The sequence below is a fragment of the Solenopsis invicta genome, chromosome 1, assembly GCF_016802725.1.
Source record: "Solenopsis invicta isolate M01_SB chromosome 1, UNIL_Sinv_3.0, whole genome shotgun sequence".
NCBI lineage: Eukaryota > Metazoa > Arthropoda > Insecta > Hymenoptera > Formicidae > Solenopsis > Solenopsis invicta.
In genome coordinates this window covers 1,331,736-1,350,115 of record NC_052664.1, presented here as the reverse complement: position 1 = coordinate 1,350,115, position 18,380 = coordinate 1,331,736, and the positions used below count along the sequence as shown (strand labels likewise).

The following is an 18,380-nucleotide window of genomic DNA, read 5'->3' as shown; positions in this document are numbered from 1 at the left end:
AGAAAATCCAGCTGTAAATTTCACAGTTTCTGGTGATGGAACGTGGAAAAAGCGTGGCTTTTCGTCATTATTTGGTGTGGCAACGCTTATAGGACTAAACACTGGAAAAATAATTGACCTTGTTGTTAAAAGCAGTTACTGCCAATCTTGCACATTTTGGAAAAATAAAAAGAATACTCCGGAATATTTTGAATGGCTCGAGACTCATGAAGAAACATGCACCATTAATCATTCTGGATCAGCTGGAAAAATGGAGGTGGATTCAATGCAAGAAATGTTTTTAAGATCTAAAGAAAAATTTGGTGTAAAATATATTAATTATGTCGGTGATGGTGATTCGAAAACTTTTAGAGCACTTCTGGATTTACAACCTTATGGCCAAGATGTAATTTTAAAAAAAAGTGAATGTGTCGGACACGTAGAAAAGCGAATGGGTACTCCATTGAGAAACATTAAAAAAGTAGCGAAACTTGGAGGAAAAGGAAAGTTGACAGACGCACTTATAAAAAATTAACAAAATATTATGGATTGGCGATAAGAAGGCATTCAGATTCCGTAAGTGATATGAAGAAAGCCATAATGGCTACTTATTATCATATGTGTTCGACAGAAGAAAATCCGCAACATCAATATTGTCCACCGGGAGCTGAAAGCTGGTGTAAGTGGCGAGTTGCAGAAGCGACTGGAAAACTTGACGAATTTGAGCATCAGCCTGCTTTTCATAAAAGTGTTCAAGATCATCTGTTGCCAATTTATGAAGATCTGTCCAAAGATGAATTATTACAAAGATGTTTAGGTGGATACACTCAAAATTGTAACGAAAGTTTTAACGCATGCATTTGGCGTCTAGCTCCGAAACATCTCCACTGTGGTTTGAAGACTATAGAAATTGCTGCTTATCTGGCTACCGCAATATTTAATGAAGGTTTCTTTCCAATATTAAAAATGATGGAAACAATGGACATTATTATTGGACAACAGAGCAAAACATTTGCCGAATATCATAATGACAAGCGACTATTGAATGCACACCGGCGTAGCTCAGAAAGCACTAAAGAGGCTCGTACAGCCAGAAGAATGGAGAAAACGGTATTACAAGACTTTTTTGAAGAAGAAGAAGGTTTAATGTATGGGGCCGGAATAGCAGAATAAACGTTCAAGTCGATTTTTCAGCGATAAGTATCGTGAAACTTTATCTAAAACTTTAAACGCGTTTTTCTCAAAACCATGTTTTTCAAGTTGGCGGGCGTGATAACTTGAGAACTAATAAACCGATCAACTTTGGTCAAGTTTTGTTCAATTCGTTATAAATTTCTTTAGGTACTATACCTATCATTTTATTTTTATTGCACTTATTTATAACATTTTTTGATCAATATATGATCAAATTTATATTAAAAATAAAAACATTCTTTTAAAACGCTACAACTTTTTTAATTTATTATTTTTTCTTTATTAGGGAGGTATAATACCAGCGGAAAATATCTAACTTTAAGAAAATATTTCGCTTTTTGCTTTCAGATAACCGGGAGGAACATTACAACGCCCGCCAATGGACGGGAAATTTCAGAGAGGGGTCCAGATTATTTATTATATATTGAAATTAAATAATGCAAACTGAAAATAATTAAAATTTTTTGATACCGTAAGAAGGTCTCTTTTTATCCCAAAAAGTTTTATTTGGCTATCATTAATATTTTTTTAGAAAAAAATCTTAAAAATCGCTTATTTTTTGGCTTGTTACACTAGAATCCCCCCTTAAAGAAGGCGGAGAAGCTAAAGATTTATAAATAAAGAACAAAAAAAAAATTTTAAAATTCAATTGGACGTGAGTTTGAAGATTTTTTAAATAATGGGTTAATATCATATTTGATATTAAACTTAATTTCTGCCGTTTTTTTTATCTATAAAATCGATTTGTTTCGAAGGGAAGATGAATGAGTACCTTAATCAAAGTAATTTCTTTCATTTTCTACTACTTTTTCCCATCTCTCTGGCAAGAGGGGAATCCCATGACGGTAAAACGCGGTGTCTTTCGAGGCAAACCATTCATCCACCTATTTTTGGACTTCGTTGTAACTGGAAAAGTGCGTGTTGCATCAATTGGAAGAGATGGTAATCCGATGGTGCGAAGTCTGGAGAGTACGCTGGGTGCGGCAGAACTTCTCATTCAAGCTCGCAAAGTATCTGCTTCACGCTTTTCGCGACATGCGGTTAAGCGTTATCATGCAACAAAATGACTTTGCATCGATTGTTGACTACGGATGATGTTTTTTGCATCAATACATTACTCTATCGGTATAATTGCTGTTGGTAGCGATCAGCTGTAATGGTTTTATTTGGACTCAAAAGTTCGTAATACAGCACACTTTTCTGGTCCCACCAAACGTACAGCAAGATTGTATGCCCGTGAATATTCCTTTTCGGCGTTGAAGCGGATGGTTGGCCGGAGTCCACCCATAATTTTTTCCGCTTGGAATTATCAAAATAAATCCATTTTTCATTGCCAGTCACAATGCGCCAAAAAAAAAACTTTTTTTTTGCCTGGCAAGCAAAGAAAAAAGCAATAGTCAAACGATTCAAAATGGCATTTTCTGACAACTCATGTGGTAGCCATTTCTCTTCCTTATAAATCTTTTTCATAACATGCAAGCGTTTTGAGACGGCCATTGGAGTAACATTTAACTGTTCCGACAACTCTAAAAGCGTTTAAGCTGGATTCTCATTGAGCAATTCTTGCAGCTCGACATCTTCAAATTTTTTCGGCTGTCCTGGATATTCTTTGTCTCTCACATCAAAATCACCGTTTTGGAAACGTTCAAACCAAACTTCACATGTTCTTTCCAATGGAGTTTCATCACCATACACTTCGGATAATAAACGATGCGCTTCAACTGCGGTTTTCTTGAGGTCAAAGTAGTGAAGAAGCACATGTCGGAAAAACAACTTATCGCGATTCATTTTCAGTCGATTGGAAAATGTGACGTCAAGAAATCTAATCTGTGAGGATTGAATCACTTTTAGCAATGTCTAAACTACAAAAGACATATCGTCGAAACTCGCCAGTATTGGAGCCAGCACCCTCTAGTAGCGAGCGGCAGGAAGTAAGTTTAACACCTAATGTCATATTTTGAGGTTTTGTGTTATAGAAATAAAAATTTTTTTAATCAAACATTATCTCTTTTAGTAAAGATTTTAAAATATGTGCAATAAAAGTAGAGAAACAGAGAGAAATAAAATAATGTAAGAAGAAAGGAGGAAGAATTGTGAGAGTGTAAAATAAATAAAAAATAGAAAACAAAAAAGAATTAAAGAAAGTGGAGAAGATAAAGTTTCTTAAATAAAGTACGAAAAAAATTAAGAACGTAATTAAACACGAATTTGAAGGTTTTTTAAAATAATGGATACATATCATGGCATTTTGACATTTTGTATTTTAAGAATTGGCATTTCATTAACCGAACATTATCTCTTGTAGAAAAGACTTTAAAAAATGTGTGAAATAATGTAAGAAAGAAGGAGGAAGAATTGTAAGAGTGTAAAATAAAAAAAAATGGAAAGTATAAAGGATTTAAAGAAAAATATAAAGATTTTTAAATAAAGGACAAAAAAGATTAAGAATGCAATTGAAAAATTTTTTAATGACACAAGTTTGAAGATTTTTTTAATGACCAATGTATCCCTGAAAATAAAATTTCAGAGGATTGTACTTTTCATTGTGATTTCTCCGTCCGTAGAACATGGATAGAAAAAATAAAAACATTTGTATTATACAATTTTACCCAAGGTATCGTTTGAGAGTATTTAGAACTTGATTGATTCAAAAGTTATTGAAATATGATAATCTCGTGTGCTTGGAAGTTGATGACTTGTGTATAATATTCTTTTTTAATACAAAAATGCAATCATATCTCGTGCTAAGTATAAATGTTATTGTATATTAAATAATTATAAAACAAATAATTATAACATGTTTAAATTTTAGAGAAGAAAAAGGTATTATGGCTACTGTCGACAATATGGTTACCCCTATTATTTCCGTTATTAGGTGACATATTCCAACAATTACTTATGGAGTTATTCGTTTAGTAGCCCGCCGTTTTTCAGTGATGTTAATATGCCAATACATAATGATTGACAATTGTTATAAGGCATTTTTACTATTGAGCACTTTTAAACTTGTTCAAGGTACACTTTTAACCTTGAATTATATACAGTTCCTCATTATTCGTATTATCACACAAGGGTACATAACTTTTTATTCGGCCGTATACGTTTCGAGTTATACAGAGTTAAAACAATAACATAAAATTTTGTTAATAGAGTTTTTAAGCAAAATTTTTATATCGGAATATTTCTTCAAAAAATTGAGTATCATTCTAAAGAGCGGTTAGAAACATTAGAAACATCATTTTAGGCTTGTTGTTAAACAGAGATAAAATGATGAATTTTTAACCAAATTTCTAATGGTATTTTTGAAGCTTCTGAACACAGGAAAATTCTAAAGAATGGAAAATTAAAAATGTATAATTTTGTAACAAGGTATTGTGTTTCTTTTAAACTAAACTAATTTTTTAAAATTATTTTTATGGATAAGTATATTATAACTACTTTGTTTCTTTCATCGATTATGCAGTGCATTAGAGTTTTATAAATCACGTCCTACTCCTAAATAGTAAATATTTCATTACTTTGAGTCTAGAATCTGCCAAACAACATTTTGACGAATGTAATTGTTCAAGTTTCAATTGAAAATATTAATTATAAATTAAATTATTCAATAACATAAAAATGTATGCCATGTTACTCTCTTCTCCTCCAAGTTTTGTGTAGATTTGGATTATATAAAGAACATAAAAAAGTTATACGTACGAGTATCAATTACGAGAATGTGATATTAATGTATACTACTTATTTATGATAATTTTATATACATTAAATAATAAATCAAATCATGTTCTATTTTTATTTACTTATAATCTGTCATCAAGAACATGTTTTGTCATTTGTCGTCGTGAACTCTATTACTCTTAATCATAAATTAATGTTTGAAAATTTTATTATTTATATTTAGTTATCTGTAAACATGAAACTAAACAAATGACGCGCGCGTAGTGCGCGCTTGTGTAAATAATAGAGGAGAAGGGGGTAATATGGTACCCATTTTTATTTTATTGAATAATTTTATTGAATAATTTTGTTTATAATTAATATTTTCTGTTGAAACTTGAACAATTACATTCATTAGAATGCTATTTGACAGATACTAGAATCAAAGTTATGAAATATTTATTATTTAAGACGTGATTTACAAAAGTCTAATGCATTGCATTATCGGTGGATGAAAAAAAGTGGTTATAATATGGCTATCCATAAAAATAATTTAAAAAATTAATTTAGTTTAAAAGAAACACAGTACCTTGTTACAAAATTGTATATTTTTAATTTTCTATTATTTAGAATTTTCCTGCATTCAGAAACTTTAGAAATACTATTAGAAATTTTACTAAAAATATCGTTTTATTCCTGTTTAATATTAAACAACAAACATAAAATGATGTCTCTAATGTTTCTAAACACCGCTCATTAGAATGACAATTGATTTATCAAAGAAATATTTCGATATAAAAATTTTCCTTAGAAAATCATATTAACAAAATTCCATGTTGTCGTTTTAACTTTGTATAACTTAAAGCGTATACGGCCAAATAAAAAGTTATGTACTTTTGTGTGATAATACATTTAAGTTTAAGACTAATGAGAAAGTGTATGTAAATAAAGGTTAAAAGTGTATCTTGAAAAAGTTTAGAAACGCTCAAAAGTAAAAATGCCTTATAACAATTGTCAATCATTATGTATTGCCATATTAGCATTACTAAAAAGCGGCGGGCTGCTAAACAAATAAATCCATAAGCAATTGTTAGAATACATGACCTAATAACGGAAATAATAGAGGCAGCCATATTGTCAACAGTAGCCAGAATACTCTCTTCTTCTTTAATGATTAGAAAATAAAATATCTATAGTTTTGAAAGCGTGCGCGTTAATGAAAAAATATTGCGAAAAAAAGAGAGATTTTTAAATAAAAAACAAAAAAAATTAAGAGTGCAAACTCGAACATGAGTTTGAAGATTTTTTTAATAACGGGTAATTATATCATGTTTTGAGATTTTGTGTTCTAGAAATGAAAATTTCTTTAACCGATATTCATATATTTAACATTTTCAAATTTTATATATGGCGTACGAAAAAAGTATGGAAACCCACAAATATTTCCGTTTCGTTTCATTTTATAAGAAAATATTTCAGACAAAAGTTGTAGCGTTTCAAAAGATCTATTTACAGATCTTATCAGTTTAACTTTGGATTGCGTCGCCAAGGTCACATTGAAATCACCTTAACTTTTTTAAATGGAACACCCTATTTTTCATTTCAGAATCTAATATCTGGTGTCAAGAACTTTCCAAAACACTATGAACAAGTTTATTTTTGTTAAGTACTTTCCGAGTTGATAGGCTTGAAAGCTACAGCGTATTGTAAATTTCAAGCGTCATAACTCGGAAAGTACTTAACGAAAATGCACTTATTCATAGTCTTTTGAAAATCTCCCAGAATCAACTACAAGAAAATGCAATAAAAGATATAATGTTAGAGTATTGGTAGTTTCTTAATTAAAGAGTATCGGCCTTTTTCTAATATTCTATATTTTTTATTAGTCTAAAATTTTTGTCTGAAACATTTTCTTGTAAAATGAAAGGGAATGGAAATATTTCGGGGTTTCAACACTTTTCGTACACCCTGTATACAATATAATATGGTAATAAAAACGCTAAAGTTGGAGAATAATTATTTTTAGCTAACCATTATGCAATTTTCGTTGAAATAAGTTACTCATTTCTTGACTCATTACGTAATGAGGAAGAGTAATGCAAAAAGTAACGCGTTATTTTGATTCGTTACGTAACGTGAATAAAGTAACAATTTAATAATATTTTTCATTAAGTAATGCATAATAATAACGCGTTAAATGTCAAAAGTTATTATTCCAAATCTGACTATTACTACTATGAAAAATTGTAATATTATTACCAAATTATAAAACGGTACAATATTATAAAAGAGTAACGTGTAACGGGTATTATTTACTATAACTCGTTACTATTCATCCCTGAAGATATCTGATATAAAATTTATAAAAAATAAAATTATCTTTTTATGTATTTTAATAATTATTAGATGTTAACCCGAAAAAATCTTTTAATATTTTCATGTATATGTATAACTTTTATATATAATTATAAAAAATTTTATACAACCATATATATAATTATTAATATAATTATATATTATAAAAGTAATTAAAAAATTAAAATATAGGAATAATAAGTAAAAAAAAAATCTATTGTCTTGAAAGCGCGTGCTAGTCCTTTCTGAAAAAAGACCATTTTAATAAATCGATAGTAAAAGTTTATTATTGACGCTTTTCTGTAATGCTGATTAGTTTTTCTAGTGTGTTTATTTCATGAGCTGCTGTCATCGGGGAGATCGCGTTTTGACAGTTACGTGTATAAATAGTTAATGTTTGTAAATTGTATAATAGCAAAAGCTGTGTGCGCGCGCGTAGCACGCGCTTGTGTTGCTAGTTATATTTAAAAAAATGTAACATTTTCTAAAGTGATAAATAAAACTTATAATTCTATATATTTAATATATGTATATATATTATATAGGTTATATAATATATATTATATTATATGTAAGTTTATAATTATATATGACTTATTGTTAGTTATAATTAAAATATTGCAATAATAACCTAACAATTATAATTCTTTTAAAGTAATGAAACGAAAGAGATTTCTATAATTTAAAGAAAAACAATGTATGAAAAGAACAAAGTGTGTCATCTTGCCCGACTTGTAAAGGAAAAATGATTATAGTGTATTTAAATAAATAGTGAAAATACTATAAAAGTATAAATTATAAGTTACTTTTACAACTTAGGTTCCTTTATTATATGTATACGAAACGTTGATTGGTAGCTTAGTTGTAATTTATTCGACTTTACAGCAGCTTTTAAAGGACACATACAAAACTTTGCAGGTAGTCTAAAGTAAAAGTATTGTATAATATCCAGAATAAGATTATTTCGACTAGTGTACGCATGTAAATTACTGTAAATATTGATCTTTCAGAATGACTATAAAAATGCACTATTTAGCAATTATTATAGAAATTACAAACTATAGCCATTTTTTCCGTATGGCCATAGTACTCCAATTTACCCTATACAATTTGTAGTTGTAAATTTATATCGTATTGGTTTTTGAATAGTCTTCCATTCTTGGTACAATTCTAATTTTTCAATAATTTAAAATTTTTTTTGGGAAATTAAAGGTAATAAATCGTTTCCCTCTAAGTAATGATAATAGTAACGCATTACTTTCTTAAAATAATGTTCTTAATCTTGTATTAAACATATTATATTTCTTTTTACAAGGAAAAATACAGAAATGTTGTTTTCTTTTGACGAGCTTTTAATACGAGGGTGAGTCAAAAATTATTCAGACTTTTGTAATAAAACACTTTGTTGGTTGTCGTACCGCTTTCTGCGAATCAATGCTTACAGTTGGTACTACTGTGATGATGTGTGCCTCACTTGACCTTGATCGCAACAGTGTTGAACCAGCAGTGGCAGCGTAAACATGTCCGCTCCGCTAGTACTTTGCATCGACAGACGGACGCCCTGCTTCCTGTTCTTGCGTCACAATTGTCTAGCCACTTTTAAACTTCTCGATCTATTCGAAAACACTTGTCCGGGACACTGTCCTCGTACAGTGCTGAAAGTCTACAATAAATTTCAGCCCCTTTTACTCCTTCTGACCAAAGAAATTATATCACTGCTTTCTATTCCTTTTTAGTACAAACTGCTAGCGGAGTCGTCATGTTTACGCTGCCACTGCCGACTCACCACTGTTGCGATCAAGGTCGAGTGAGGCACACATCACCACAGTAGTACCCACTGTAAGCATGCATTCGCATTTTATTACTGTTATAAAATACTCTTCAAACCTTTCAATTTTTATTTAAAACACTTTTTTTTATTTTTTATAGTTTCGACGATATTAGCTTCAAAAGAAAAATACCAATTTTCTTCAGAAAGATGTTTTATCTCCTAAAAGTGAAAATGGACACATTTGAAACGATACGTCTTGCTTATTTTGATCCTTACCACAACATATAAAGACCTATCAATTTCATAGGACAACGCTTTCGTACCTTTCTTTATTAAATCAAAATTTTCTTAATTTAAAAAAAAATAACTTTGCGGCTCTAAAAGTTAACCGTTCTGTTACCATTTTACCATTACTATTATAATCAACATGGGAATGGCTAATCAGAATTAATTGAAGTCATCGACAATAATCTTTATGAACGGGTCAATCACATCAATTTGTTTTCTCATTACATAATATGTTTTGTAATAATGCATGTTATCTCACATTCTGCAATGTTGGCGCATATTTCTGGAAAGAGTGTTAATCAAAGTGATATTATCAATAACTGATTTTATAAATATCCAACTACGTGTCATAATTCGCCAAATCTCTGGAATATTGATGGTGATGAACTCACCGGTCAATGGAAACCATACAGAGATTAAAGATGCTGGCGGTGCAGTTGAGCACGTCGGCGCTGAGCCAAATGTGGCATGAAGTAGAGCCGAAGTACCAGTCGCCCGATACTTGATAAATTATTGCTGGTGGCATCACCACTAAGCCGACCAATAAATCGCTCACCGCCAAGCTGGTCACCAAGTAGTTGGAGCGCCGAAATCTTTTAAAGTATATGATGATAAAGCAGATAGTAGCATTACCTGCTATCGTCAGGAAGGTGATGAAGAGGAGCAGTGCGGTCAAAGAAAATGCCTAACATAAAAAGCACATTTTTACAAAAATTATATGTCTTACGCTGTATGGTAAATGCGGATTTTCTTAACACGATGACACATCAATGTCATATTTCTAGATTTCCTTATACTTAGATTAAATTAAATAAGAAATAAATATTCTTTTTTTTCTCTCTCTATACTATGTAACAATTTTTGTTAATTACATCAAAATCAAATCAAAGACACATAGTAAGGGAGACCTAAACGCCCTACATTTTAGAATTTCAAAGCTACAACTTTTCAGACAATTAATTGTTATAATTGCCTATACAAACGTGGTAGAGGCAACCTTTCTCTATATGTTAATGCCTAATATTATCCTGTTGATCATACGTTTTATTTTATAATAACCAAAATATAAACGTGCAACAACGTGGCCATTTTGCCCCGATACCGGGGTCAGTTGGTTAATAGGACCTAGACTCAGTTTTTCATTATCTAATTAACTAATAGTTAAATTTTACTTCATGCTTTATTCAATGGACTTTATTCATGCCACATGATGATGCCACAAGTGAAGCTTATTGGATAAAACTCAAGTTTAAGTTTAACCATAAGTTAACTAGATAATGAAAAACTGTACACTAGTAGCGTGAGACAAAAAAGCTCCGCATAAAATGTATGTACGTAATCTGCACGTATAATAGTCAATGCCACGGCGTGACGCGGAGTTGTACTAAGCGTCACGACACACGGTGCCAATAATTAAATATACTGACCCCGACCGCTCATCTGCTTTATTTCAATCATTTTATGAATGAAAATTGCGTTTACTAGCCAAAATAATATATCATACGTTTGCAAAACTTTATTCTAATAATAACACGTTACTTAACTTTATACATTGACGCTAAAAAATATTAATATAAAATTTCAGGAGTTTTAGAAATTTACTTTGCTACTGTTAAATTAGTTTTTTTATTTTTAAAAAATGTAATATTATTCCAATTTTAATGAAACTTAGAGAAAAGTATTTATATTTTAAAAGAATGTTTCGCAATTTTTTATTTGCTGTTCGTTTCAAGATAAATACTAAAAAAGAACACATAGCCAACAAGTTCCTGGTGTCATTTAACTCCGGTCTCTCCTATGCAATCGAAATAAAGTGTGTATAACTTCTCTTGAATTTCTCTTTATATATAAGCAACATCAATGAGTTATAACAATTATAAATCATAATTGTTATAACTTAATTCGTTAATGCTTCAAAATTTACTATTTACTTTGATTTTGTTTATTCAATTCGCGACGCAATTATACGCAAATAAATGAAATTAATTTAATTATATTTAATTATTATCTTTACTGGATTAAATATCTTCATTTTCTCTCCGGTAAAAAATTTTTAAACGACACTTAGACAAATTTATTCGGAGATTACTGACATGGAGGACTTCTACTTATCTGGTTTTAATCTTAATTTTCTGTATATTATTTGCGTCGAACTTGTAATGTGGCTTATTACGTGTAATATTTAATTAACTGTTTTAAATAATGTAAATGTAATTTGAGAATTATTTAAATCTTTATCTATTTAAATAATGCAAAGGTTTTGAGAAGTGATTAATAATTTCGGCTGAAGAGAGTTAAGTCAAACCGAAACGTTCGACTGTTTTCAAATATATTATCAATTACAGATAAATAACATCGTGGTGTTCGCTCGTTATTGACCTCCTCTTTGTTAACTTGCTTTCGCTAAATCAAGTTAGATATAAAAATTGTTTAAAAAAATTTGTTGTATATGTACATAATCATATAATTATGTAACAAATGTGTTTATATATAAAACACGTGGTGGGGGGAAAAGTATCGGAACAGCAAAATATCTCTAAAACTAAGCAGTTTAGAAAAAAGTATTTCAGATAAAAGTTGTAGGGTTTCAAAAGATTTATTTGCTAATATTATCAGTTTGACCTTGGATGGCGTCACCAAAGTCAGATTAAAATCACATTAACTTTTTCAAATAAAACAGCCTATTTTTGATTCCAGAATCTAACAGCTGGTATCAAGAACTTTTTGAATTGTGAAGCTTAAAAGCTACAGTGTACTGTAATTTTCAAGCGTCATAACTCGGAAAATACTTAATGAAAAATAATTATTGATTGAAATTTATAGAGTTACAATGGTATCAACTCAATCTCCACAATCTACACATAACATCAAAAATGCCCATTTTGCCATCCCTGGGGAGCGGGGGAAGGGGAGGGGAACAAAAAGATCTTAAATGCAATGTGGCGTCGTGTGAAATCAATTTCACAATGTGGGAGCATTGAAATAAATTTTAACCATATTCGTGATCCAAACTTCAAGCAAAAACCTGGAAACGAAGAACTGGGAGCACATGCGTTATCGATAAATGGCAGTGCTAAGGTTTTGGGAATAATTCATGCTTTGATTGTATGATATTATTGTAACCTATACATTTTAATCAGAAGTTATTTTTCATTAAGTACTTTACGAGTTATGACGCTTGAAAGTTAGAGTACACTGTAGCTTTCAAGCCTCATAATTCAGAAAGTACTCAACGAAAATAAACTTTCTTGTAGGGTTTTTGGAAGGTCTTGACACCAGCTATTAGATTCTGGAACCAAAAATAGGCTGTCCCATTTAAAAAAGTTAATATGATTTTGATCTGACCTTGGCGACGCCATCCAAGGTCAAACTGATAATGTTACTAAATAGATCTCTTGAAACCCTACAACTTTTATTTGAAACACTTTTTCTAAAATGCTTAGTTTTCGAGATATTTTGCTGTTCCGGTACTTTTTCTCTACCATGTATATTAAAATATAGGATGTTCCATAATCCGTAGCCAAAATTTTAATAACGTATATTCCTTACTTAAAAATAAGACAAAAATCCTAATACGAAAATGTCGAGGCCATAATACTTTTCAAATGAAAAGTATTTACAATAGGCGAATCAGGTAGTCTAAAGATCAATGACGGTACAATGACAATGGGTATTCTTGCATTTTTGTAAACTTGTTATTACATTGAAGTAATTATGATGATATTGAAATGCTTTATTGATTGAATCATATTTAAGTATAAATTAGTATATGGATTATACATGTTGTGATCATATAAAAATATTACAGGATATTAAAAATAATTATAATAAATTGTCAAAATTCACGAGATATCGATGATTCACAAGACAGCCAACTTTAGAGAAGAGATACATATATGTCATACAATTCGGCAGTACTTAATGAAAAATGTGTTGATAAGAACGTGAAATTCTTTGACACATAATTACATTTCCATTTATATGAAATAATGTTTCATATATTACATCATACTACGATATTTATATTCCTCAATAAGTACGTTGTGCGAATATTATTTTATATAATGTTATCACAAATTGATGAACATTTTGAATAATTGCGCTAACATGATACGTTATAACTCAGCAGTTTTGATGAAATAAAGTTTTTAAATAACATTCGTTGTTCGAGAAAACAACAGTTTATAAATTGTACATATTTTAGTTTGACGTTCTTAGTTCGATTCTCAAACATTCTCGAGAACATGATCGTTTTGCGTGCGAAGGATCTATTTTCCTTTAGTTTCTATGACCTTGCCTTAGCTGCCGAAACTTGATAAACATCTCGATCGCGAATCGTTATTGGTCGACGAAATTATGCGACCACTTCTGAAAATATCATTATCCGCGAAACACTTAGGCTTTCTACGGGAGGATCGAAAACGGTTACTGTGGCATAAGCCCTCGCCGAGTAAACATCAAGTCTTTGTCCGAAAATTATCTATGGTACTTCAGAACGAAGTTTAGTCCGAAAACGGTTGAGTCTAAGCGGCCAGAGACACTCATTTCGTTGTTAAATACATGGTCTGTCCCAAGAGTTTCCGGAATAAAATTTTCCAGGGAACCAGAAGGGCTAGTGCGTTGCGGTTTTTGGCGGGAACGTTGGTAGGGGGTCTTAGCAAATGCAATTTGTCCCAGTCGCCTCCGGGTAGTAACAAAGTGAGGATCACATTTCACGCGTAGTGTGTGTTTTGGTGACGCGTCGAGATTCAAGATGCAGCGCGGTTAATCGTATCGAGCAGCGATACGCAATCAAATTTTGCGTTAAACTCAAAAATTCGGGCTTTGAGACGATGGGCCTGATTTGGAAAGCCTTCGGAGAGGAAGTCATGTTCCAGCCAAGCATTTACGAGTGGCACAAGATGTTTCAAGAAGGCTGAGAAAACATCGACGACAATGAACGCTCCGGGTATCCATCAACGTCACAAACGAACAAAAATGTGGAGAAAGTGCGAAAAGTTTTGAACGGGGATCGATGCCTGAGTGTAAGAATGATAGCAGAGGATTTAAAACTTTTCACACTTTCTCCACATTTTGTCCGATGTTGACGGACGCCCGGAGCGCTCGTTATCGTCGATGTTTTCTCGGAACATTTTTTGGGACATGGCTTTCTTTCCGAAAACTTCCCGAATCAGGCCCATCGTCTCAGAGCCCGATTTTTTTAGTTTAACGCAAAATTTGATTGCGTATCGCTGCATCTTGAATCTCGACGCATCACCAAAACACATTACGCGCGAAATGCGATTCCTACTTTGTCACGGCCCGGAGGCAACTAAGCTAAATTACATTCGTTAGCTAAGATCCTCTATCAATGTTTCCGCTGAAAACCGCATTGTTCTAGCCCTTCTGGTTCGCTGGAGAATTTCATTTCCGGAAACTTTTGGGACAGACCATGTATATCTTGTTCCAAAAACTCTGAATAATCATTTTCTCGCTCGCGACAAATAAAATACCGGCAACAGTGCAATGTCTTGAATTATTGTTCTCCGTGTAAATTGAAGGCGCGGGAGCATTCGTCAAAAATTAAAAAAAGGAGTATACAAATTTTCAAAGATTTTGTCACCATTTTCGGTGATCGTTCTATTTTCTTGTGTATTTTTCTTCATAGAAACAGAAAATTATGCATTATTACTTGATTTGATTCAATTTTAAATTAATTTCTAAATTATTAAAGCATAATTGACGATTTCATGACGATGCGAATAATGATTCATGTACTTTATTTCAAAATAGAGGAGAAGAGGGTAATATGGCACCTATTTTTATTTTATTGAACAACTTTGTTTATAATTAATATTTTTTATTGAAACTTGAAAGATTACATTTGTCAAAGTGTTGTTTGACGGATGCTAGACTCAAAGTATTGAAATATTTATTATTTAGGATGTGATTTATAAAAATCTAATGCACTGCATAATTGATACAAGAAAAAAAATGATTGTAACATAGCTATCCATAACATTAATTTTTAAAAATTAATTTAATTTAAAAGAAACACAATACTTTGTTATAAAATTATATATTTTAGTTTAAAAGAAATAAAATACATCGTTACAAAATTATACATTTTTAATTTTTTATTGTTTAGAATTTTTCTGATTTAGAATTTTTCTGCGTTTAAAAACTTTAGAAATACCATTAGAAACATTATAAATATTATTTTAACCCTGTTCAACATTAAACAAGCATAAAATAATGTGTCTAATGTTTTTAAATACCGACCTCTAGAATAATAATTGATTTATCGAAATTAATTTAAAATTGAATCAAATTAAAGAAATATTTCAGTCTAAAAATTTTACTTAAAAAACCGTATTAACAAAATTCCATGTTATTGTTTTAACTTTGTATTACTCGAATTGTGTACAGCCGAATAAAAAGTTAAATAACAAAAAACACTCGAGTACTCATACATTCGTGTAATAATACACTCAAGTTAAGAATAATGTGAAAGTATGTATAATTAAAGATTAAAAGTCTACCTTGAAAAAGTTTAGAAATGCACAAAAGTAAAAATGCCTTATAACAATTGTAAGTTATTATGTATTAGCATATTGGCACCACTAAAAAACGGCGGGCTATTAAATGAATAATTTTATAAGCAATTGTTAGAATACATCACCTAATAACGGAGATAATAAGAGTAGCCATATTGTCGACAATAGCCATAATATCCTTTTCTCCTTTAGTAATTTTTTATTAAATATAACGTGATTCTGACAATAATTTTCGGTTTCTACGAAGAAAAATACACAAAAAAATGTAGAAATGGAATAATCACTGAATGGTGACAAAATTCTTGAAAATTTGTATATTCCTTTATTTGAATTTTGACGAATGTTATTTAAAAACTTTATTTCGACAATACTGTTGCGTTATAACATATCATCTTAGCGCAATTATTCAAAATTTTCGTCAATTCGTGATACCATTATACAAAATAATGTTCGCACAATGTATTTATTGCGAAATATAAATATCGTAGTATGATGTAATGATATGAAACATTATTTCATATAAATGTAAATGTAATTATGTGTTAAAGAATTTTGCGTTCTTATCAACACTTTTTTCATTAAGTATTGCCGAATTATATGACATACATGTATCTATTCTCTGAAGTTGTTTGTCTTGTGAATCATTGACACCTTGTGAATTTTGACAATTTATCATAATTATTTTTAATATCTTGTAATATTTTTATATGATCATGACATGTATAACGTATATACTAATTCATATTTAAATATGATGTAATCAATAAACATTTCAATATCATCGTAATTACTTTAATGTAATAACAAGTTTACAAAAGTGCAAAAGCACCCACTGTCATTGTACCTGAGCGCGCGATCTTTAGACTACTTGATTCACCTAATGCAAATGCTTCTCATTTGAAAAGTTTTATATCTTCGCATTAGGATTTTTGTCTTATTTTTGAGTAAGGAATACGTTATTAAAATTTTGACTACGGACTGTTCAACATAATTATATACAATTTTTTATACATGGATGTACAATATTACATATAATTATTTTAATATACATATATGGACATATTTGATATATATTTTATATAGTTATACTTATATAATTGCAAACAAAAAATTTTTTACCGTGTTATTTTTATTATAAGCAGAAAATAAAATTTTGTATGTTTATATGTAAAGATAAACCTATATTTCATTATGTCAATTACGGTGTAAAGCAATATTTATTGTTATCTCCACTGTTCAAAAGACGAAAATTTGAGATTAGAATAGAATAATGTTTGTTACTACGACCTAAAAATAAAAGGTTTTTAAAATGATAATTAAAATTTTTAATATGTATGAAGTTTACGCTTTTAAATCATAATTTATATACAACATTTATTAACTCTTTGAGAACACTTTTGTAACAATGTAATTTATGGAATATTTTACTTTTTAAGAGTTTTTGACATATTTGTATTCGGCAATTTTCTAGATTTCTTTTATTTGATGTTCATACTAGCCAAGTGGGATAGACACCAATAAACTTATCAAATTTCAAACTCTAATTAGGAGCTTTGATATAAGTTTTGTCTTCATTGGTAGTTAGTTTTGAATATTTTAATATTTTTAGATTACTTTCAAATCCTTCACAGAAAGTAATACTGATGTTAATATTGACAGTATTAAATTTAATTATTATTTATTTTGAATATTATAAATACTTGATTAGTACTTTTAATAATTATTAGCTAATTTATTACTGCCAATATTATGTTTCTATAAGGGACATTGCGATCCTATAAACTTTCTTAAGGATAATTATTTTGTAGAAATTTATTATGTTGGCCTGAATTTCAAAAAAATAATCTAATTATTATGATACTTGGTTTAAAAGAGTTCATAGGATCGCTACATCTAAACGTAATACAAAATATCAAAATATTAAAAAAAGTAATAACTTGCCCAACAAAAGAAAAATTTATGTTAAGTTTTCTAATCCGAGTTTGGAAATTAATGAGCCTACAGGTATCCACTCCATTCGGCTAGTATAAATATCAAATAAATGAATGTTGGAGAATTGTCACTTAGCAATATTAAAAATTCTCTATAACTTAGTTTTACTAAAATCATTTTTTTCTTGAAACTCTATCCATTATATTACAAACCATTATTTTAAATTTTTTTTATTCCTATAAAGCTGTGATGTCCTAGCGGCCCATAGGTCGCATAACCGCGAGCTACAGGCCATAGGTATGCATTTTATTTGGATAATGCATATATGTATGTATAAATAGCATATTAAGGTAAACCGAGACGAATTGGATCAATTTTTTTTTATAGATAAAATATAATAAAACATTAATATATTTAAATAACAAGAAGGCTATACCAGTCAAAAGCAAACCTTCGTGTTCAATAATTTAAATTTTATAAACATTTATAAAATTCCAAACTGAGTTCTTAAAAAACTGTGTTTTATGTCCAACAAGTATACGGCGCGCAATTTGGAGGATCTTGTAAATATTTGTAAATTTATCTAAATTATTGAGCATGAAAATCTGCTTTCGACCGGTACAGTCTTTTTGTTATTTAAATGTGTAGATACACTTTTTGGTCATATT

General features: G+C 30.1%; 2 protein-coding genes and 1 long non-coding RNA gene across 6 annotated transcripts in view; 2 read left to right on the top strand and 1 right to left on the bottom strand.

The window, feature by feature from the left end:
• The window catches only part of LOC105202925 (5-hydroxytryptamine receptor 1), a 492,922-nt gene that overhangs the window by 138,515 nt on the left and 336,027 nt on the right, over positions 1–18,380 (bottom strand). For all 4 annotated transcript variants that reach the window (XM_039452417.1, XM_039452412.1, XM_039452415.1 and 1 more), the window contains one exon: positions 9,637–9,929. In XM_039452417.1, the coding sequence (XP_039308351.1) occupies positions 9,637–9,929 (293 nt within the window). The remainder of the gene's footprint in view (positions 1–9,636; positions 9,930–18,380) is intronic.
• On the top strand, positions 531–1,649 carry LOC120358374. The gene is made up of 2 exons (XM_039452452.1): positions 531–1,175; positions 1,522–1,649. Exon 1 carries the CDS (start codon positions 565–567, stop codon positions 1,150–1,152), a length of 588 nt encoding a protein of 195 aa, XP_039308386.1. The 5' UTR covers positions 531–564; the 3' UTR covers positions 1,153–1,175; positions 1,522–1,649.
• LOC120358385 lies at positions 8,389–9,206 on the top strand. Its single transcript, XR_005575344.1, has 2 exons — positions 8,389–9,024; positions 9,115–9,206. It is a non-coding gene; the product is annotated as an uncharacterized LOC120358385 (long non-coding RNA).

Bases quoted from the DNA above. Each gene is read 5' to 3' on its own strand.
- LOC120358374 (XM_039452452.1), top strand. From the start codon at position 565: ATGAAGAAAGCCATAATGGCTACTTATTATCATATGTGTTCGACAGAA.